General features: G+C 45.9%; 1 protein-coding gene across 1 annotated transcript in view; it reads right to left on the reverse strand.

Moving 5' to 3' along the window:
* VEGFD (vascular endothelial growth factor D) overlaps window positions 1-24,028 on the reverse strand; it is a 478,050-nt gene that overhangs the window by 194,361 nt on the left and 259,661 nt on the right. Inside the window, exon 2 of the mRNA XM_078656086.1 lies at window positions 16,986-17,187. Coding sequence (XP_078512212.1) covers window positions 16,986-17,187 — 202 coding nt within the window. The remainder of the gene's footprint in view (window positions 1-16,985; window positions 17,188-24,028) is intronic.

Below are 24,028 nucleotides of genomic sequence, written 5' to 3' on the forward strand. Positions count from 1 at the left end.
GCATTTCAGCCGTCTTCAGCCCGGCTTGCTTGAATCCAGTGGCAAAGTGAGCAAGGGACTCACGTCTGAGCATACCCTGACAACTTATGGCGAACAAAGAAAAACCAAAGGAAATGATGGATGGAGCGTTGACAATACAAGCACTCACCCCCAGTCAACTGATCTGGGTTTAATCCATCACCGTTCTTTAGCCCACTCTGCCACCCCAGTTCAGACATGGCCATATGCAAATCAGTCTGACCCTGTGCCTCATGGGAACAGTCCAGCCCGAACTGCCAAGCCATGCCTTCCCTGGACCGGAAACAAGATACCGAGGACCGGTTTCTGGCATTTCAGCCGTCTTCAGCCCGGCTTGCTTGAATCCAGTGGCAAAGTGAGCAAGGGACTCACGTCTGAGCATACCCTGCCAACTTATGGCAAACAAAGAAAAACCAAAGGAAATGATGGACGGAGCGTTGACAATACAAGCACTCACCCCCAGTCAACTAATCTGGGTTTAATCCATCACCGTTCTTTAGCCCACTCTGCCACCCCAGTTCAGACATGGCCATATGCAAATCAGTCTGACCCTGTGCCTCATGGGAACAGTCCAGCCCGAACTGCCAAGCCATGCCTTCCCTGGACCGGAAACAAGCTACAGAGGACCGGTTTCTGGCATTTCAGCCGTCTTCAGCCCAGCTTGCTTGAATCCAGTGGCAAAGTGAGCAAGGGACTCACGTCTGAGCATACCCTGACAACTTATGGCGAACAAAGAAAAACCAAAGGAAATGATGGACGGAGCGTTGACAATACAAGCACTCACCCCCAGTCAACTGATCTGGGTTTAATCCATCACCGTTCTTTAGCCCACTCTGCCACCCCAGTTCAGACATGGCCATATGCAAATCAGTCTGACCCTGTGCCTCATGGGAACAGTCCAGCCCGACCTGCCAAGCCATGCCTTCCCTGGACCGGAAACAAGCTACCGAGGACCGGTTTCTGGCATTTCAGCCGTCTTCAGCCCGGCTTGCTTGAATCCAGTGGCAAAGTGAGCAAGGGACTCACGTCTGAGCATACCCTGCCAACTTATGGCGAACAAAGAAAAACCAAAGGAAATGATGGACGGAGCGTTGACAATACAAGCACTCACCCCCAGTCAACTGATCTGGGTTTAATCCATTACCGTTCTTTAGCCCACTCTGCCACCCCAGTTCAGACATGGCCATATGCAAATCAGTCTGACCCTGTGCCTCATGGGAACAGTCCAGCCCGAACTGCCAAGCCATGCCTTCCCTGGACCGGAAACAAGCTACCGAGGACCGGTTTCTGGCATTTCAGCCGTCTTCAGCCCGGCTTGCTTGAATCCAGTGGCAAAGTGAGCAAGGGACTCACGTCTGAGCATACCCTGCCAACTTATGGCGAACAAAGAAAAACCAAAGGAAATGATGGACGGAGCGTTGACAATACAAGCACTCACCCCCAGTCAACTGATCTGGGTTTAATCCATCACCGTTCTTTAGCCCACTCTGCCACCCCAGTTCAGACATGGCCATATGCAAATCAGTCTGACCCTGTGCCTCATGGGAACAGTCCAGCCCGACCTGCCAAGCCATGCCTTCCCTGGACCGGAAACAAGCTACCGAGGACCGGTTTCTGGCATTTCAGCCGTCTTCAGCCCGGCTTGCTTGAATCCAGTGGCAAAGTGAGCAAGGGACTCACGTCTGAGCATACCCTGCCAACTTATGGCAAACAAAGAAAAACCAAAGGAAATGATGGACGGAGCGTTGACAATACAAGCACTCACCCCCAGTCAACTAATCTGGGTTTAATCCATCACCGTTCTTTAGCCCACTCTGCCACCACAGTTCAGACATGGCCATATGCAAATCAGTCTGACCCTGTGCCTCATGGGAACAGTCCAGCCCGAACTGCCAAGCCATGCCTTCCCTGGACCGGAAACAAGCTACCGAGGACCGGTTTTTGGCATTTCAGCCGTCTTCAGCCCGGCTTGCTTGAATCCAGTGGCAAAGTGAGCAAGGGACTCACGTCTGAGCATACCCTGCCAACTTATGGCGAACAAAGAAAAACCAAAGGAAATGATGGACGGAGCGTTGACAATACAAGCACTCACCCCCAGTCAACTGATCTGGGTTTAATCCATCACCGTTCTTTAGCCCACTCTGCCACCCCAGTTCAGATATGGCCATATGCAAATCAGTCTGACCCTGTGCCTCATGGGAACAGTCCAGCCCGACCTGCCAAGCCATGCCTTCCCTGGACCGGAAACAAGTTACCGAGGACCGGTTTCTGGCATTTCTGGCGTCTTCAGCCCGGCTTGCTTGAATCCAGTGGCAAAGTGAGCAAGGGACTCACGTCTGAGCATACCCTGCCAACTTATGGCGAACAAAGAAAACCAAAGGAAATGATGGACGGAGCGTTGACAATACAAGCACTCACCACCAGTCAACTGATCTGGGTTTAATCCATTACCGTTCTTTAGCCCACTCTGCCACCCCAGTTCAGACATGGCCATATGCAAATCAGTCTGACCCTGTGCCTCATGGGAACAGTCCAGCCCGAACTGCCAAGCCATGCCTTCCCTGGACCGGAAACAAGCTACCGAGGACCGGTTTCTGGCATTTCAGCCGTCTTCAGCCCGGCTTGCTTGAATCCAGTGGCAAAGTGAGCAAGGGACTCACGTCTGAGCATACCCTGCCAACTTATGGCGAACAAAGAAAAACCAAAGGAAATGATGGACGGAGCGTTGACAATACAAGCACTCACCCCCAGTCAACTGATCTGGGTTTAATCCATCACCGTTCTTTAGCCCACTCTGCCACCCCAGTTCAGACATGGCCATATGCAAATCAGTCTGACCCTGTGCCTCATGGGAACAGTCCAGCCCGAACTGCCAAGCCATGCCTTCCCTGGACCGGAAACAAGCTACCGAGGACCGGTTTCTGGCATTTCAGCCGTCTTCAGCCCGGCTTGCTTGAATCCAGTGGCAAAGTGAGCAAGGGACTCACGTCTGAGCATACCCTGCCAACTTATGGCAAACAAAGAAAAACCAAAGGAAATGATGGACGGAGCGTTGACAATACAAGCACTCACCCCAGTCAACTAATCTGGGTTTAATCCATCACCGTTCTTTAGCCCACTCTGCCACCACAGTTCAGACATGGCCATATGCAAATCAGTCTGACCCTGTGCCTCATGGGAACAGTCCAGCCCGAACTGCCAAGCCATGCCTTCCCTGGACCGGAAAGAAGCTACAGAGGACCGGTTTCTGGCATTTCAGCCGTCTTCAGCCCGGCTTGCTTGAATCCAGTGGCAAAGTGAGCAAGGGACTCACGTCTGAGCATACCCTGCCAACTTATGGCGAACAAAGAAAAACCAAAGGAAATGATGGACGGAGCGTTGACAATACAAGCACTCACCCCCAGTCAACTGATCTGGGTTTAATCCATCACCGTTCTTTAGCCCACTCTGCCACCCCAGTTCAGACATGGCCATATGCAAATCAGTCTGACCCTGTGCCTCATGGGAACAGTCCAGCCCGAACTGCCAAGCCATGCCTTCCCTGGACCGGAAACAAGCTACCGAGGACCGGTTTCTGGCATTTCAGCCGTCTTCAGCCCAGCTTGCTTGAATCCAGTGGCAAAGTGAGCAAGGGACTCACGTCTGAGCATACCCTGCCAACTTATGGCGAACAAAGAAAAACCAAAGGAAATGATGGACGGAGCGTTGACAATACAAGCACTCACCCCCAGTCAACTGATCTGGGTTTAATCCATCACCGTTCTTTAGCCCACTCTGCCACCCCAGTTCAGACATGGCCATATGCAAATCAGTCTGACCCTGTGCCTCATGGGAACAGTCCAGCCCGACCTGCCAAGCCATCCCTTCCCTGGACCGGAAACAAGCTACCGAGGACCGGTTTCTGGCATTTCAGCCGTCTTCAGCCCGGCTTGCTTGAATCCAGTGGCAAAGTGAGCAAGGGACTCACGTCTGAGCATACCCTGCCAACTGATGGCAAACAAAGAAAAACCAAAGGAAATGATGGACGGAGCGTTGACAATACAAGCACTCACCCCCAGTCAACTAATCTGGGTTTAATCCATCACCGTTCTTTAGCCCACTCTGCCACCACAGTTCAGACATGGCCATATGCAAATCAGTCTGACCCTGTGCCTCATGGGAACAGTCCAGCCCGAACTGCCAAGCCATGCCTTCCCTGGACCGGAAACAAGCTACCGAGGACCGGTTTTTGGCATTTCAGCCGTCTTCAGCCCGGCTTGCTTGAATCCAGTGGCAAAGTGAGCAAGGGACTCACGCCTGAGCATACCCAGCCAACTTATGGCGAACAAAGAAAAACCAAAGGAAATGATGGACGGAGCGTTGACAATACAAGCACTCACCCCCAGTCAACTGATCTGGGTTTAATCCATCACCGTTCTTTAGCCCACTCTGCCACCCCAGTTCAGACATGGCCATATGCAAATCAGTCTGACCCTGTGCCTCATGGGAACAGTCCAGCCCGAACTGCCAAGCTATGCCTTCCCTGGACCGGAAACAAGCTACGAGGACCGGTTTCTGGCATTTCAGCCGTCTTCAGCCCGGCTTGCTTGAATCCAGTGGCAATTATGGTTACCCCATTATCTTGTAATGGTCATCTATTTTTATAGCACGCTTCTTTTTTATCTATTTATTTATTTATTTATTTTTTTTTTTTTGGTAAGACTTTATTGATAGTTGCCAGATCCACAACAGATTGAAAGCATTACAAAAAGAATGAACTTATAAGCAGTCACAGTGACGTAATATAACTCAGCTATTCAGCCGACAACCTTCCGGTCCGGCAGCAAACGTTTGGAGTGTGACATCAGGCAGTCAAAATACATCTGCAAGTAGTACATTGTCTTACATATCTTTTTTTTCTTAAACCATAGAAAGTATACAACTCAAACATTAGACTCCTGCTGAGAAGGATAGATATAGATTGTCAGACTAACCATCCCCAATGTCGTATCCTATGCCCAGTTACCTACGATGCACACCCACCCCCGCCCCAGGAATGCTCTAACGGAACTAAGACTCAAAAGCCCCTTATTCCCACTGGCCAACCGCCCTCCTCCCACAGGCCTAACCCTCCAGCTCTTCGTCATCGTCCGAGCTGTCGCCCTCATCCTCTGATAGTGGTTCGCACAGGTCCCCTCTATATTTATTCCACGCCATCCAAAGTGCATTCCATTTGTGTGGGTTAGCCCTCATTTTGTACACAGCACGTTCAAGCATCATCAGCCTGTCCATAGTCCTACACCACAAAGCCAACGTAGGTGTTTCGGCTACTCCCCACCTTTGCGCGATGTCGCGTTTGGCCACCGTAGTTCCGATCGTGACCCATTGCTGTTTCCGACGTGTCAGATCCGTCCCCTCCCATATGTGCAGAAGACACAAACGAGGGTCTGGGGTTAGTGAGGTGTCAAGGGCCTGGGAAATGGTGCGCATGACCTGCTGCCAGTAGGGCGAGATATTCGGACAGTCCCAGAGCGTGTGTAGCAAGGTACCTTCCTCCCCACACCCTCTAAGGCAAAACGGGGTCTCTGCCCTGTGCATTTTGTGCAGTGCGGTCCTGGTGTAGTAGACCCTATGCAGTACTTTAAGCTGTATCAACCTGAACCGGGCTGATACACCCGCCTCTCGTGGCGACGCTAGGGCGGTATTCCAGTCAGTCTCATCCAGGGAGCCTAATTCAGATTCCCACCTCTCCTTCAGTCGCTGCAGGGGATCGGGTAAATTGTTCAATAACTTACGGTATGTGAGTGATGTTGCGCGTGTTAGCATGTAGTCTGTGAGAAGTCTGTCCTCCAGAGGCGAGGACTCCGGGACTACAGATCCCGGCTCAATGACCGCCATAAGTGCATGACGTATTTGTATATATCTGTAAGTTTCAGTAGGGCTCAGTGCATACTGTTGTTGCAGGTGTTGGAAAGGGATCATGCCAGTAGAAGTCCAAAGGTCTCCCACCGTCGAGATGCCAATAGTGTCCCATTGGGTAAAGCCCTTACTTGACCTGAGGCAACCAAGTTGTTTAGTGTCCCACAGTGGAGTGAGTTTGGTTATGACGCCCTTCCACTTAAGCCGTGCCAGTGCCCTGTGCCATATGACGACTGTGTGCTTAGTCGGACCAAGTAGTGTCTTCACGAGGCTAGGTGTGTAAAGCGGGGCCAGTAAGCTGTGTGTTCCCAGTTGTGTTCTGTCTGAGAAGTACGCCGGGTCATCCTGAGGGGCATGCATCCAAGAATTAATAACTTTGAGCTGTGATGCCCAGTAGTAGAGCTCCACATTCGGTAAGGCAATACCCCCATCGTACCACCCACGGTTGAGTTTGACGTGTGCTAATCTGGGCGGACGTTCGCCCCATAGCAATTCGGTCACCAAAGCTGTCACTTTCCGGAAATATGATGGCGGGATCAGGACTGGGGTGTTTTCCATTACATACAGGAAGCGCGGCAGCGCCATCATTTTGAACAGCGCCGCGCGCCCCAGCAGTGTGAGGGGCAAGGTCTTCCAGTGTCGTACATCCGCTCGCAGACGGTTAAGGGGTGGCGTTAAGTTGAGGACATTCCATGACATGATCTGCAGCGGTGGCACAGGTCCCGCACCGGGATCATCGATCACGTCATTGGAGTGTGACAGTCCTGCCATCGTGAAGTTGCAGATGGGAATCCCTGACCCTTAGGGCTCGACAGCGTCGCATCCGGAGTGTACCCAATCCCAGGGTGTCTCGCATGTGTAAGCAGTGGCTGGCCCAGTGGCAGCGAGGCATCACCAGGCCGGTCGGCGTGCGCAGCCAGGCACAGTACGACTAAAATGGATGTCGGTGTAATCAGCAGAGTCAAACAATATAAACCAACAATTCGGAACAAAGCTCCCCTACCCATAACTCCCCCCCTCCCTGCTTCCCTGCCACACGGACTTAGAACTGCCCGCCGCCCCAATTTAGCAGAGTGCTTAAACCCACACATGAAAAGGTATAAAGTTACTTGCTCGTTGGGGGTGAGGAATACTCCAAAGTCAGCGACCCCTCTTACCCTCCGCAGAGGCCCTCAGCCCAGGGGCCATGGCAACCCAGGCAACAGCCTTAGTATGAGGTGAGTCTTGAATCTGCCGGGTCTCTAAGAATCGACCTCCAGTTCAGCATCAGTAATGTCTCTGAGTGGTGAGCCTCGACCGGTCTCCAGGTCGTCTTCACGAACATCGCCATGATCCACCAGATGTTTGTCCTTGGCACCTCGTCCCCGACGTCGGGGCTGGGAGGCTGGGCGCCAGCCGTCCAACCAGTCCCGGGCAACTTCTGGATTATCAAAGAACCACGTCCTGTTTTCTGCTACCACACGCAGCCTAGCCGGGAATATCATGGAGTATTGGATCTCCCTTCTCCTGAGCTCTTTTTTGATATCCACAAACGTCTTCCTCCGCCTTGCCACCTCCGCTGTGTAGTCCGGGAAGAATGCCACGGTGGAGTTCTGAATCTTAACGGGTGGAGACAACCGCGCCGCCTGTAAGATGGCGTCCCTATCTCGGAAGTTGAAGAGTCTCGCCAAGATCGGTCTAGGGGAGGCCCCCGGCTTAGGCTGGCCACCTGGCACTCTGTGCGCCCTTTCGATCGAGAAAAACGTCGATAGTCCCTTTGGTTTGAGCTGCGTTGTGATGAGCTCCTCTACAAAGAGGTCCGTCGCTCTAACTCCTTCCGACTCCAGAACCCCAAGAATTTGGACGTTGTTCCGCCTGGAGCGCCCTTCCTGGTCATCCAACTTCTCCTTCAGCCTTTTATTCTCAGCCGTGACCGCCTCCATCGCCGTCTGGAGCTCCGAGACATCCTCCACCAGGGATTTTGTGACCAGTTCCAGAGATCCCACTTTTTCGGCCATCTTGTGGAGGTCCGCCCGAATGAGGGTAATTTCAGTGGAGATGGAACCCACCGTAGTCTGTACCTGCGTGAGCGCTGGCATCACGTCATCCAGGGTTGCCTTTTTTGGCCCCGCATTGTCCGACGACCTCGTGGAAGGATGTCGCCCGTCCGCCAGAGGGGAGGCATGTTTGTCACTGGTGTAACGTTCTATGCGAGTCTGGGTCGTGCCGCCCTTGGCGCCTTTGCCTGCCATAGCGTCCGCCGCACAGCACCTCAAGCCAGCCGGATGGATGAGTCGGATAGGAAGAGGCAAACCCCGGGCACTAGTCCGTCCCCACTGCAGTCGGGGCACTCAGCCTGATGTGGGCGGGGACCACGTCCCGGTCAGCAGCGGCGACTCGGCCACAGTATACTGGTTCTGGCAGGTGCGGTGCCCCTACTGACCGCCGCGCACCGTGTGTGTGTCACAGGGTCTTCGCCGTGCATAGAGCAGGGTTCCACCATCAAACGACGCCGTCAGCGTCTCCAATCCTTGGGCCCCAGGTTCCGCAGCGGGTCCCCGACACACCAATGGGGCGGCCAGGCACAGTTCCAATGTTCGCGCCCAAGCGACGCAAACTGGTCGACCAGCGTCGCTTCGTAGCGCACTGAGTGTGAGAGGCAGGGAGGGGAGGGGGGGGCAAGTTCCGCAGGTGTTCAGCAGCCCCCGCTGGTCTCGTTCTCCCCGGCGGCCGATTCGGAGGATTCCGCAGTGATCCTTGCCAGGCGGCACCGTAAGGCGCCTCAGCCCCCTATTGTCCGTCCGCTACCTCAGCCTCCCTAGTAGCACAGAGTCCTCGGCGCGGCGCGCCTCCACAGCCGGCGCCGACAGAGTGGTTCGTCGGGTCTGCCACGGAGGTCTCCTCCAGCCCCGGTCACTTCCGGTCCCCTGCCGCCGGGCAGAACCCACTTCCGGTCGGCTGCGTTGTCCACTGGGGTCCCGGGAGTCAGGCCTGCGCTCCGGGCTCACCGCCACTCGATCGAAACTCGGCTCCCCGGCATCCGATTGTCCTCCGGTTTGCTGCCGCCTGTAGCGCCCGGCCCCGGGCCTTTGATACCTCCGCCTGAGGTCGGATTCAGTCACGGATCATTGTGCGGATGGTCGGAGAGGCCGCTTCGTGATCGGAGGTGGTCCTCTAGGCAGCCGCCATGTTCAGCCGCTAGCCACGCCCCCTTTTTATCTATTTATTGATTTTTTTTTTATCACACTCAGTGTTGAAATCTTGACTTTTGAATGTTATCCTTAATAGGGATTTGTCCATACTTGCTCTTTGAAGAATGTACTGGTAATGCACTCAAAGAGCAGTCTTTTCCAGTAAAAGAAAACTATCCACGACCCTTGATGAGGTGGCGCATAGGAAAGAACACAATATAAAACATGAATTTCAAAATCAATATAAAATGGAATGTCAATATAATTTACAGTGTTCAATGTTTTTTTCCCTTCGGGCGTTTTCCAAAGACTAGCAAGTATTTTGCTATTGGCAGCTCTATCAATAAACCCATCCAAGCAAATTACGCTTTTCACAATTGCTCATATTTTGTGTATAAATCCACGGTTACTTTGAAGAAAACCAGTTCTCTATATCAATCCAGTTTCTTTAAATATTGGGCCTGTTCAGGTCATTATAGAGATTCAACATTTAAAACCCTACGCTGTAATCGTTTTCACACAACGAGCATGGACCATGATTAATCAAAATGACAGTGGTAGCAGAGGCCATAAAAGCACAATAAAAACCATTTCATATATATCAATAGTTCAGTTAGTTCATGCACAGAAAAAAAATCTATATAAATAAGAAGGGGGAGAACATATTCATGAGAACATATTGATACTATTACACATGCTGACTCAAGGATAAAAAGAAAACTGCCAATATAAAAACAAATTAAAATCCTAGGGTGGGTCTGGAATTAAAACTACCACCCTGAAGGTCCTACTAAAACAATGAGGAAGCAAATTTAAACTGATTCCTATTTATTTCTGACCCCCAGAGCATGACAAACAAAGTTTCCCACTGCCACACAGATCTCCATGTTCACCAACCTTTGCGGGCATGCAAAAGTCTCTATGTAAGAATTTGTGTTAAAAGAACGGAAAATTGGGGGGGAAAAACATTTCCTGCCGTGAGAATACAAACTGCAAAATACAATGGCCTAGCTCTATAAAATCCTTCGTAATGTAGCTAAGCCATAGTATGGCAAACGCATTATCTAATGAGAGACAATCCTCAATAACATCCCTTATTAATTGCACATGCGGGTTCCCCCGCACTCTAGGACATATTAATAGGGGTATCTTATCCCCCAAAGGGGTCAGACCCAGCGCTGAAAGGCACATAAAGGCAGGGCTTGACTGTGGAACAGCCAGCAATCTACGCACAAATTTGTTTTTAACCTGCTTGAATGGCCCAGGGCCTTTACATCCCCTCACTCTTACAACATAGGTCGCCACAGACACAAATTTACTCTAGTAAATCTTGGTCATTTCTCAGATCGGTTTTTGACCAAGCCTTCCGGCAAATGAGAAGACAGACTCCACGGCTTTTTGGGTTTGGGCAGCAGTAGACTGGTGTAAACTTTGCCAGGTTAAGGTGTGGCCAAAAGAAAGGCCCAAATATATAATAGTCTTCACTCTTAGCAGGTGCTTCTCCCTTAAAAAGAACGACCTGGTTTTCACATCTGTAGGGCCAAAGCTCATTGTAAAAGATTTTTGAAGATTCATTTTAACATCCAGACCCCCTATAAAATTATAAAATCCGTCTAAAAGAAACTGTAATTCATTAGCGGTCCTTGCCATTAATATAGCATCATCTTCATACAACAGACTTGGCGGGGGTTTTGACTTACTTCTGGGCAGAACTTTCCCTACTTTGGTCAAGTGCTATTCTAAATAGTTATTTTAGTTAAGGAATAAAAGGAGGGGCCATGACACACCCTTGCCTAACTCCTATGTGTGACCGAATGTTCTGAGAAAGTTCCCTTTCTTCGCCATACCTAATTCTTATGGTAGTGTTCTAATGCATTCTTTGTAGGAGCCCTATTATGTCCTTGTCCAGCGGTTCCCAAAATGTGGACCGCAGACCCCCAGGGTTATGTGACACATTCCCAGGGGGTCTGCAGGAAGCAGTTTTAAAAGAACTGCAAAGTTCCTTGTATAACCTGCTGTTTTCTGGCAACAATAAAAGTGTCAAGATAACTCCGGTGATTAATGTACCAGGGGTAGCCAGATGGGAGTTTTCTCTAGTGGCAACTTGGATTCATCTGTAGTAGCGCAGATGGTTAATATGCCTGCTGCAAAGATTGTGTACCATGCAGTTTATGAACAGTATTTTATGTGCATAGCTCAGTGGGTTATTGCTTTTGTCACAGATTATTTTGTTACTGTGCAGTTCATACGTTACAATCATAATCTAACACAGTGAGCTATGAACTGCCATCAAATTGCTGTATGCAATGGGAACCTCGTCACACTTACGTATCGGTCAGAGACACGCTTTGGGCTTTATGCTGGAACTTATCATGGCTCCATAATTGCAACAAATGAGGACGACTGTTCACCTTTAATAGTGTGAAATCAGATTTAGAACTATACTGAATAGACTATATTCTAAGGGATTCTGAATGAAAATAGCGTTGGTAGATAGAGTGCTGTACAAATTGGATTTCGGCCTTGAGAAAGCCAATAGGGGGCGAAACGCGCGTCGGCTGTGAAGAACCTTGTTTTAAAAAGAAATAAAAATTGGAATTTGTCTACACTACGTGATTTCTTTGGATTAAGAAGTCGTGTTTGTGCGTGCAAATTGAACATGGATGAAAGAGACTATTTATGATGTGCACTGATGTGATTCCCCTTTTTTTATATGGATGTGACACTCTATAACACCTTTGGTGGGTGGATTGTCTATGGCTAATGCTTGAGGAGGATAAGCATTTTCACATCAAAGTTGCACTCAAAAATTGGTATATGTTCACAGCTATTGTGCTTGGATAACAAAGAGACAAGTGTTGATGTGCAGATCGGATATGGCAAATCCCTCCTTCTTTTTGTAAATGCATGGGGCAAGATAGTAAGTTATGTTTTTTCCCAGTCTTTCAATACTCTGTTGCTGCTAAAAAGGTTTGTTTGGGTAGAAATAAATTATTATTATTAAAGTCAACGCTAATCACTGTTTTATGTTCTGAATCCTGGGTATGTGCTTCTGTAGACCAAGCGCTCTTAAAAAACTCCTACCAGTATGGACAACAAGTCTAAGGAGAAATGAGAATCACTGTTGAAGGGTGATAGTGAGGGAATCATTGAAGAGCCCCAACAAAGATTGTCGTATTCTGATGTACAGTAAGGTCATCATTTACTATTCTTTAAAAGCTAATACAACTGAATATATAATGACAAATGTGTTGTAGAATGCATCATAGTATCCCAAATTTTCTTGGGGGTAGAGCCTCCAAAGCCCCCCATTGCATATTTTTTCAATATGAAAAAATACAATCTTTAGTAATGCATTTGTTTAGTGTGTACTTGTTTGTGCATTTTTTTCTAATTACTGTTTGAAATCTAAATTGTACAAATTGCTTGAGAGTCTCCGGCTGCTCAGTAGTGAATCAGTCGAGTCACTACTGAGCCAGGAGTCAAAAGGCTGGGAACCACTGCCCTAGTCAATTCTAATCGTGGCCATGCCTTTCCGCAGTTTCCTCCTATTTACCATATCAAAGACAGAGGAAAGGTCCATAAACACCAGGTAAATGGAACCCTTTCAAGCCTTTACATATTTCCTTAAGGTCAGCTGTAAGGTAAGGCACTGCTCAACAGTGTCAACTTCTTGATGGAAACCATGCAGTGCTTTTGATAAGCATTGATTTTTCAGTAGCCAGGCTTCCAGTTTATATGCACGGACCCTGTCCAAAATCTTTAAAGAACTAACAAGAAGAGAGATTGGATGTTAACATATGGGCAGGTTCCAATTTCCCTTTTCAAAATCAGAGACAACTATGGCTTTAGACCAAGAAGGAATTAAATCCCTATTTATTGAGGCTTTAAAGACATTGGCTTGGATTGGGGCCCACAGTAAAACATTTTCTTTAAAAAAGGTCCAGTGGTAACTCTTTCCGTCCTGGGGCCTCTCCCTCCGGGCTCCGCTTACTAGCAGCAATAGCATCCTTTACCTCAGTATAGTTACTCAGATCCTCCTACATCCCTGCATTATAATTAGTATCTCGACAAAAACAGCTCTGTACTCAGTATTAAAAATATTGCTAAAATGGCCAACCCATGCATCAGCTGAGATCTCTGTGTCTAAATTCGGTTTATCATAACCGGTAAAAAAGCGTTGGTAACCACCTTCCAAAAGGAAGCTATACCTCAGTCTAGCGGCTTTACCCAATTTCTCCCTGGGAGCACTCCTCAGCCCAAATCTCCTAGACTACAGGGTAGCTTTGCTGGAGTTTTGCGCTTCCAAAACCTTCTCTTTATCACAAGGAGTTTAGATGAAGCTACCTTCAACTTCTTATGAGCCGTAGTGCACTCATGATTGAACCCCCTAAGGGGGGGTGATGGCTTAACTGATCTATTGCACCTCAGGTCATTTTCGACAACCACGCAAAGGGAACTAACGGCATCAACACTCTGCTTTGGGGGTTCTTCCAACAAGGTCAATATTGCGAAAAAATTCAAATTTTCCTTACCAAGTTGACCAAAAAGGACCCCTTATTTATTGTCTCCTATTTAATTTGTATACCTTTATTACGTTAATTGTATGGTGGTAAGGTCTCCCAAGTCCTATACTTACTCACTTATTATCCTTACTCATCAAGAGTCAAAAACAAACAGCTGTGATAATTAATACATGAGAGCCTGACCTCATAACCCAATGTAATCGCCACCAAATCCAGGGACAGGATGAAAAAAATCTATTTAATTTATCTTGCAACCTCCAGTAAAGGTTGGGAGCAACGGAGGACCATTCCCCCTAAATTATTTACCAAATACCAGAGTTCTGGAGAGTATAAACTTGTTCATGAAGTCCCCAATTCGTAATTGAGAAAAATGCATGGTGCCCCCTCCCTCCTCGTCTCTAACTCTGCAGTAGAGCTGCACAACTTAGAGGTTGATTTCGATGCAGTTTGGAAAGCATTCCTACCAAATCAGTCCCGGAATGCTTTTCAGACCACTTGGACTGGGGGGAGTCTCGACCGAGCGATTTGAATGTATACGGATGCTTCCGGAGACAATTCAGCCGGACTCCCATTGACTTCCATGGGAGCCTGTGTTTCGAACAAGAACACTGGCTACCATTGAAGAAAGGGGTGGCTGGGGAAATCCTTGCACCCTTTGGTGGGCACCCGATGGTGCCTGCCACACTGTGCATGGTTGGAAAGGGAGGTCATTTGTGTAACCCCACAGGTCCAATTCGGCGGGCCCCAGGTGAAGGGAGGGCCTGCTATGGGCCCCGAAAGACAGATCCTTGCAGCCAATTTGTCCCGGAGAAACCGATTCGGAATGGCTGTTCAAATCGCTCACACAGTCCATAGAGCTGTACAATTTGGCTCCAAAAGACGCAACCTGCCCGAATACCTTTTGGAACCGATTCAGACAGCCCTACTGGTTTACGGGCATCATAATTGGTCATTGGGAACTGTGTACGAATTGGTCGGCAACAAGGGTTCAGGATTGGATTCGTCAAACCCAAATCCGATTCGAGCCCTTCCGAACAGCATCGGAATAGACCCCTTAATGTTGCTCCCTATTATAGCTTTCAGAGAAGGATTCTAAGGTGTTTTCCAAGCCCTCAATTAATTCCGTTACTCTAGTATCAAATATCATATTATATAAATTAATCAAAATTAAATCAAATGAGTATGGAATCTGTAGGAGAATTATCTGATAATAAGCAGAATGGATAATAATGCTAGCTGAATGCTAGCTGAAATGCATGTGAGTTTGACTGAGATTAGAGTTAGAACAGCTAACCCCCTACCCCTTAACCCACCCTGAACTTGATGGTAGAGCTCTGCCGCAAAAAGAGTAATACCCCTCCACACTAAAGTCAACTAGGGACCATGTTTCCTGCAGTAAGATAATGTTTGCTTTCCCTATTTCGGAAATCCAATCCAGGTTTGAAAGCTTGTTCTGGATACCATCTATATTCCATGACATGAGCCTTAACGCCTGCCTTTCTTCCTCAGCTCAACCCCGGCTGTCTAAAATCGGTGTAGAGATCCTTTGAGCTGCACCAGGAAGAGCCTCCAAGGGCCCCTCCCCCCATCTCCAACACAAGGGCTCTCCTCCCCACTATGTCCTGATATGTTCCTGACTGCCTGGCTCCCTCTAGACTGTGATATCTTCTAAGGTGGCAAGTGGCTAAAAGGAGTTCCGGGGTTCAACATGAAATTATTGAAACATGCCTCTTGTCTGGCGAGGACTCCTTTGTTTTAATATGGAGGGAAAAGTCATTGGTTGGAAGAAATAGCCCAATGGAAGTACTTGAATGGAGCCTTGCGAAGAGAAAAACTTCAGTAAGGATTCTACCAGGTGAGGTGACAAATTTGATGATGAGAATTCCCCACAGGATTCCTCATGTACTAGCCCTATTCAGGGTATTCTGATCATCAACATTTCCCTAGAGTAGCCTATCAGCCAGCCAGTTTTATTCTTCAGCCACTGTAGCACTTTATTTTCCAAAGTGGAATAACTTTTTCTCATGAGCGGTGCTAAGCCTGGAACATCTTTCAATACCAGAACATAGAGCATGCACTCAGATGGGAATTGGGGGAAAAAGTTCACTGCACCATGCCTTAGCTCGGGTGGCCCTGGAGTAGCTCTTAGGGATTTCTTGCACCCGGTGAATAGTCATGCAGCTCAGGCTCCTTTCCCACAGGTTTATTTCTGACTTACATATCTTTATCTTTAGGATCTTTGCTAAACAGGGTACTAACTTTGGCAGCTTGCAAGGTATTATGAAAAGTTTTAGGCCGTGTCGAAGACCTTTGGGAGGGGTGTGATGGCTGCTCTACTAGGGTAAGATTACATTTTGCCAACTCTTTTCTAATTGTCTCGAGCCGGGCAAAAAACAGGTTCAGCAAGCCAGTAATTGATGACACCATCTGCTAATCACAGCCTACACTAACTCTGCCAACTCATAGGCTCCATCTCCATTTTTCTCTCCATTGCGGACTGGGCTGATTAATTTAGAAGACAGATGAGTCAGAGCTGGTGCACTTCCTCTTTGATATAGACCCACCTTCCATTCTCTTCCTCTTTCCTGCTTGGCCTCCTGTCTTTGGCCTGAGTCTGCGAGAGGGTCGCTCCACCCTCCACATGCCCCATGCAGCCATCTTACGGGTCACCGAGCCCAGAGGTGACAACACCAGAAGAAGAGGTACTCATTGTTCCATCATCAAATCTGATCGAGAGCAACAGGGGGGAAAGTCACAGAAGTGCGAAGGAAGGAGGAAGAAAAAGAGAGAGACAGAATAGCAGAGACAAATGAGAAAGCATAGATGAAAAGAGCCTGTGACAGTGCAATAAGGAATCAGAAAGTGCCGGGTAGTGGAAGAAAAAGGCATGAGGTGGAATCAAGACCAGGCTCCCATGGTATTCAGCAGTCATAACATTTACCAATGCAGTGGCGGACTCATAAGAAACACTTTCAGGCTCACACATTTTTTTAAACAAATTAAGCAGGGCATCATGCATACCGTGCCCACCACGATGACACCACTGTCTCTTGATCTTGCTTGTACCTACATGTACTATTAAGAACTAAAGGAAGGGCCATCAGTTTAAACTATAGCAAGTGAAGAGGGCTTCTAGACCCATCTCTACTTTCTGCTAAACTGTCTTCCTTCATGATCCCTGAAACTAAGATAGTGCCAGGACAGTCGAAAGGCAGGCCAGTGGTTGCTGGTGTTCTCCTGGCTAACTATAACTGATGTCCATGACTTCCAGAGGGTAATTAATGCTTTACCCTTTAAACCATAAATGTTGCTAGAGTTGTACAGCACTACTTTTACAGCACACTAGTCTTAAATAGTCTTAAATTCCACCTACCATTCAGGATTTCAATGTCATAGAATGCAGCGGCAAAGCGTGTGGATCGGTGTGACGTGGATCGTGAATCTACACCTGCAAAGGATCTGAGTTTTGATCTGCATCTCCACAACTTCAGCTCTCTCGGGTGTGTGATTTGGAGAAGCTCTTCCAGACTGGCAGCAGCCCGTATCCTCTGTTCTAACTCAGCTTGAGATATTCCCTGAAAGACAAAAATCCCATTAGTGTATCTCTCAAGTTTGCACTTGTACTTAATAGTTTAATTGATGATGTTATGCTTTCCAGTGCAAAGGAAAAATAATGATCACCAGCAATAACATCTCATATAATACATGGGAGCATGGAAAACTTGTATAAAAGTCAGTCTTTACCTTCCTTATTACAGGGAACTGGTAATGTCCATAGTAGCCTGCAACAAGGAAATAATGTAGCCCCTCAACCGTAATACCATATTACAGTTGGTTTGTAATGTCACAGTGCGTGTTGCCAGCAGCGGAAGGGGGAAAGCAGATCACAAAGCTTAATGATCAGGTGCCCTATTTTGATTATCTTAGTGTGAGGCTCAAGCCTAGCTTAAATTGGGGTTTGCAACTCCAGAAATCGCAGTCTGTCTTAATCCAGCATACAGCATGTATAGCCAAAATCCAAAGACTGACAATTTCCAGGAGTGTAGCACCAGCCCTAGAAATCTATAACATAAAGAGCCTTAGATGCAGCTCTGGATTTGTGAGTACTCAAATCCTAACTACAGTAGAAAGCAAGTTTACTAGATTCCTTTTAGGACTACCTGTAAATACTCCAATGATTCCTCTATGTCTGGATTTGGCCCAAAGATGTATTGTCCACAAAGCTGAATGTAAACTGCTACTATAGTGGCATCCACTGTGGTCCACAGAAGAATTAAGTTCATACCGTGTGGGACTTAGAGATCTTATGCCCCCTGAATGTATATACATAATCCTTTGCCTATACTCTGTAAGATTGCGACTGGGGAAATTTGGGATGGTGAATCTTTGGGTCTCACCTGATGAGATGTCTTATTGCAAAAACCAGACTAAAAGAAACATATTGGGAATTTCTTATCACCCAAACAATTGCAACCAGTCAAGCTTCTTTGGCAGAGATTTCCTTAATATAAAACCTTTTCCATGTTATGAGCCAACCATAGATTAAATCACTCCCTCCTTGGCATGCAAACTGAATATTCAGTTTAGGTATAGGACCTCGAACCAAGAAACTTTGTAGAAAGGGGGTTGGGAGCACACTGCCTCACAGTCCCAGCACAGTTCACCCCTTTGCATCCTGGTAAATGCAGTACACAGTTCAAACTTAATTATTAGCTGGAGTTTTTCACCAAAGTTGGTGCAGACATTGCTGTATATCTCTAGACACATGTTTCTGGGTTGAGCCCATCATCAGTAGAGAGCAGCAGTATAGAGAGCAAAGAAAAATTATCTGGGGTTGCTGGAAATGCTGCCAAGTTCCTCTCAGGTCACAGTACCACTCACAGGCACACAGGTGCATCTCCAAAGCTCGTCAGCTTGCTGGCTCGAGGGAGCCTTTTAAACAGAAAGGGGGTTGGGAGCACACTGCCTCACAGTCCCAGCACAGTTCACCTCTTTGCATCCTGGTAAATGCAGTATACAGTTCAAACTTACTTCAATAGTAGCTGGAGTTTTTCACCAAAGTTGGTGCAGACATTGCTGTATATCTCTAGACACGTGTTTCTGAGTTGAGCCCGTCATCAGTAGAGAGCAGCAGTATTGGAGAGCAAAGAAAAATCATCTGGGGTTGCTGGAAATGCTGCCAAGTTCCTCTCAGGTCACAGTACCACTCACAGGCACACAGGTGCATCTCCAAAGCTCGTCAAACCGAGACCTGAGAGACTGTGGCAGCCTTTCCAGCAACACAAGAAGGAATTTTAGTTTTTTATCTCTACTGATGACGGAGAATATCCAGAAACACATGTGTCTAGAGATTTACAGCACTAACCTACACCAACTTTGGTGAACCACTACAGCTAAAATTCAAGTAAGAAATCACTGTGAACTGCATTTACCACAATGCTAAGGGGCGAACTGTGCTGGGAGGTGAGGCAGTGTGCTCCCATCCCCCTTCTTTAAGAAACTTTGTAGTAATTGGTCGAGAGCTGCACCCGGGGATGACATATGTCACTGGGAGTAAATTTACACATAATTTTAACTTGTCTTTTATCTGCTGATCACTTTGTGATTTACGAATTGTGAGACCCTATGCCCTATCCATGATATTTGATATAGCACCTTAATGTAAATGTGTACAACCCGTAATAGGGGGAACCAATTCCTAGCTATAAGGTAGACTCTGTGCCAGAACGTCAGTATGGTGGCACTAGGATTGTTATCCTGTGGCACTTGAGATTTTATTTTTCAAATAGATGCAGTGCAACCCTATGTCGATTTATGCCCGGCCAAGCCCCTGCTCTTTTATTTTAATTATTCTTTTATATTATAAGGTATTTTATGAGCACTTGCACTTTTCGTGGTTTATAATTGCACTTTAACCTGTATTATCTATGATGCCGTGACGTTTTTTAATTGTATAGTCTTATGCATACTTAGATTTTAGTCTCTATAGTAACAAAATCCTTTTTAATAACTATGTTTTTCTGATCTCTGGTGATCCTTATAATAACTTTGTGAGGATGTTTGTATGTTTTTTCTATGTTTGTTGAACTTTTATGATCCTGGAGACCGAAATAAATCTACTATGATGATTATGATGATGATGACTAGAACCATATGAAAGCTCAGCACATTGGTTTTGGTGTTTCCTTTTTTAATGGTGAATTTAAGTATCATCAGCGTACATTTGGAATTGTAGTTGATGTTGGGAGATCACTGCAGCCAGAGGCCATGTGTATACAATTAACATCAGAGGTCAAAGGACTGATTCTCAAGGATTACTGCTTGAAACATATTTGGTAGAAAATGTGACATTGCCATTTTTCATTTTTTGGCTTTGTTCACGCATGAACAACTTGATTCACTGAAGTACTGATCCAGTTGTACCGACCCATTGTTCTAGATGTTGTAAGAGTAAGCAAGATTCGCTGTCTCCTATGCCACCAACAGTTCTAAGAGATTAAGGACTCCTGATCTGATGTATGAGAGAAGGTCTTCTGTGATATCTAAGGATGCACAAGCTTGTGCATCCTAAGAGAGATGCTCTGTGACCTGTGAGAAGTGCTTAAAGCCTGCTAGGCTTCTCTTTCGGAACTGCACACTTGATTTACACAATATTGTTAGAAGGAGGATGTGTGCTGGACCATGATTTCCTCTCAAACCTCTCGGATATCTGCCATTCTGATTTCTGTGCCCCTGGCAGCTCTGAAACCTCTGTTTTTCTTTGACATTTCAGATTTAACTATGCAATTTTGGTTTGCAGAATTTTATTAAGTATGAGACTGGAAATGTGCTAGAAATTGGTGGGATGGTTGGGAAGGGCGTTCTTTTTTAGTTAACAGGATTATGGTTGAATACTTTGAGGCTTTTGTTTCTCATCTAAGACTGATAGTCAAGTTCAAAAGTTCTGTGTTGTTAGATTCTTAACTGTTCATCCAATTTTTTATGTATGCTATCAGGCAAAGGGCTGTTCAAAGACTGGTCACTTTAGGGCCTATTTCCCAACTGCATTGTGTATTTCTCAGGTACTACAAAATGTTATTTACAAACCTACATGCAGAGTTCTCCACCTCTGACTCTCCTATCTTTATTATATGTGGCAATTTCCGGACATGCATGTTTTAGTAGTGAAGGTACAGGTGAGAGGTACAGAAGGAGTGGCTGGAAAAATGTGAATACTTACTACTAAGTTGGAGAGGTTTAGGAAGGAGTAAGGGGCTTTGGGAGGAAAATGTAAGTAAATGTTACAAATTTAATAAGTATGTTTCTTTATTTTAAACTATCTAAATAACCATTCATTTTTTACTCAGAATACATAAATATAAACATTTGTAAAAGTTTTTTTAATTTAAATGAATACATTTAAATAAACTAGATACCTAATTCAACAGGAAGTTACTAGTGCTGTAGCATTTAGTTTATTTTGCTCTACATTTAAAATAAAAATATTAAAAGAATTTGCATTGATATTTCACATCAAATACTTTAGTAACTTCTTTTGAGTTTAAGAAATTTAGCTTTTCCTTATACTTTACTATAGGTAGATGTCTGCCCGGTGGCTGAGATCTCTGCCTTCATGTGAAAAGTTACAAGCAATAACTACAGTATAAACAATACCTACACTCATAAATTAGGTCCCATCACCTGGTTTTGGGGTTTGAGGCACGTAAATCTACACTTTGTAGTAAATTTACCCTCATAAATGGTGAATAGTCAAAGGTATTACATTTATTACAAAGAGTACAAGAAAATGTACACGTGTAGATTTACTCATGTATAAGTTTACCATTGTCAACAGCCCCTTACGATTGTCTCAGACACTCAGAGGACTTATTGCTGGGTTAGTTGGGTAAAAGAATACAGTGAGTCTAAAATAGTTGGCAGCCTTATATGGTTGAATAGGGATTGTCATAAGGATCCCAAAAGTTGATTGGATCCTTTTTTTGAAGATGCTGTGGAGAACTCTAGTGCAACTGTTAACGTTGGTTGAGTTTGACTTACTGATTTTATGTAAAATTTTGACTGATTAATTCCAAGATGTGCATTAAGAGGTAATGGCCCGATTCACAAAAGTAATCCGAGACAAAATCCTGACTTTACGACTTTCGGTATTCACAAAGAGCATTTAGTAAAGTTAGGAATCCTAACTTTACTACTCCTAAATGCCCTTTGTGAATACCGAAAGTCGTAAAGTTAGAATTTTGTCACCGATTACTTTTGTGAATTGGGCCCTAAGATATTTAGTTCTACATACTGCACAAAGATAGCATATGGAGTTTGAGTACAAATTTGTGCTGCACCTTTTTGACTTGTTTCAAATATAGGATTAAAAACTATGCTTACAACAGAGTTTGGTTTCTATAAACATATAGGGGCAATCTCATTTAAATTGTTGCTAATGTTTTTATACAGCGATTCAACTAGACCCTCTGGGTTCCCACTACACAAGGAATTAAGAATATATAGAAAAGAAGGCAGCAGTTCCCATTATTACCATTATCCCCATTGCTGTATAATTTACTACACTCTATATTAATAAATGTGGTACTGCATGTCAGAAATAAAACATAAACACACATGAGATCAATTAGTGGTTCAGCCAGCAACAGATGATTTCAGAATGCATGCTGACTGTAGCATCATTTTACAATACATGCTTTTGAACCTATTGGTTACATTTGATTTTCTTAACATCAGCTGTTTTTTACTAGGACATCCTTTCATGGTATTTATACTACAGAATGTATATGATCCTTCCTTACTAACTATTGAAAAGCTGTAGCTATCCCTGCATTCAAAACATCTAGTGGAACTCTTTTCCTCCGTGTCCCTTTGGGCTGTATTTATTTCTCCTTTAGACTTCCTGATTCAATCATATTGATGTTTGTTTTATTATTATTTGCCCACAATCCATACAGGTATATGTGAGTGTAGATGTGGTAGCAGGAGAGCTGCAGCAGGTTCATGTGTTTGGTGTCCTCAAATAGTCTAGTGTTGTATCTCCTCCAGGAAGAATAATGATGATAAATGATGATAAGGTAATGTGTTCTTGGATGACTGGCCGTTTATTTGTCATCTGGTTTTCTGGTGAGGAGTGCAAGGGTGCATACGAGTGGAATTTTCTAGTTGCTGGAGTTGAAGACAAGAACTGGGGTTTGAGATAGGAATGATTCTCGCAGGAGGTCACCTTTGCAGGACTCTCTCCATTAAAGCCAGTAATGAATGCTAGGGACAGAACGTGACATCATTCATGGAGGAAAGGTATGTAGTAGTTGAGAGCAGGAGAGTCAGGTAATAGACCTGGTTGAGAAACCGTCCATGAGACTCCACAAGTCTGTTCGTTTTGAGCCTTGGGTCCTCAGGAGACACAATGACGCACAGAGGATATAGAGGGGTTACCAGACCTTAAACTGCAGTTCTTTGGTTGAGAGAAAGTTGGCGATAAGCACGGAGTTATCACTAATGGCTACCAACCCTGATGGCAAGTTACGGGACAAAGGTGGGTGCTTAAATTCCGAAGGCGATTCCTCCCACTGGTATTATTATCCAACAATCTTTGGTGCACACCTAGCACTTCCTTTTTTTTTTTTTTTTTTTTAATTTCTCTTTAATGCACAGAAATGCAATCCACATTTACAGACATATGAATCAAAAAGTAGGCATGTAACAATAGATGGAACATCATCCAATAAGACAAATTTGCATATTGTAGGATTGCGAACTGTTCAAATTACACATAGCAATAGTGCATTTTACCATTTTCGTTGCGATGCAACCATAATGCCCAAAATCAGACAGTAACTGAAGAATAAGAAGACAATACACCCAAAAAAAAAAAAATTATATCAAAGAGTTTGCGAGAACAATAGAGCAAGTCGATCAGCACAGTAACAGGTTCAGGCTCAGAATGACGTATCAAGAGACACATTAACCACACATCATATTTCAGGTTAGCGTGTACAGACCGCAAGTGCAGAGGAGCGAGGCTCAACCACAACAAAGCATCTACAGAAAAAAACGGACGGTCACAGGATTCCCACGGAGCACCCAATACACCAAACCGCCACAGTTTATTGCAGTGGGCAGGAGTGAGTTACACTTATAGCAAGGCGAAGGCAGCCAAGTACCTCGTGTCGAGGTCGACCTAACCCACCCCTGTTGGTACAATGGTAGTAATGGAGTGGGATTGTGTCTCCTGGGTAAGTTTCGCAACATAGTTCCGATATGGCCCCCAAATGTCCGTTGGGCGAGATGCCGACGGAACCATTTCTGAGTATTTCACACTATTTACATTGCAGTAGGCCACACTCTTGAGCCACGCACTGACGGTCGGAGCGCGTCGTGCGCACCAGAGCAGCGCTATCTCTCTCTTGGCCAAAA

Source organism: Lissotriton helveticus, chromosome 8 (assembly GCF_964261635.1).
Source record: "Lissotriton helveticus chromosome 8, aLisHel1.1, whole genome shotgun sequence".
NCBI classification, from domain to species: Eukaryota; Metazoa; Chordata; class Amphibia; order Caudata; family Salamandridae; genus Lissotriton; species Lissotriton helveticus.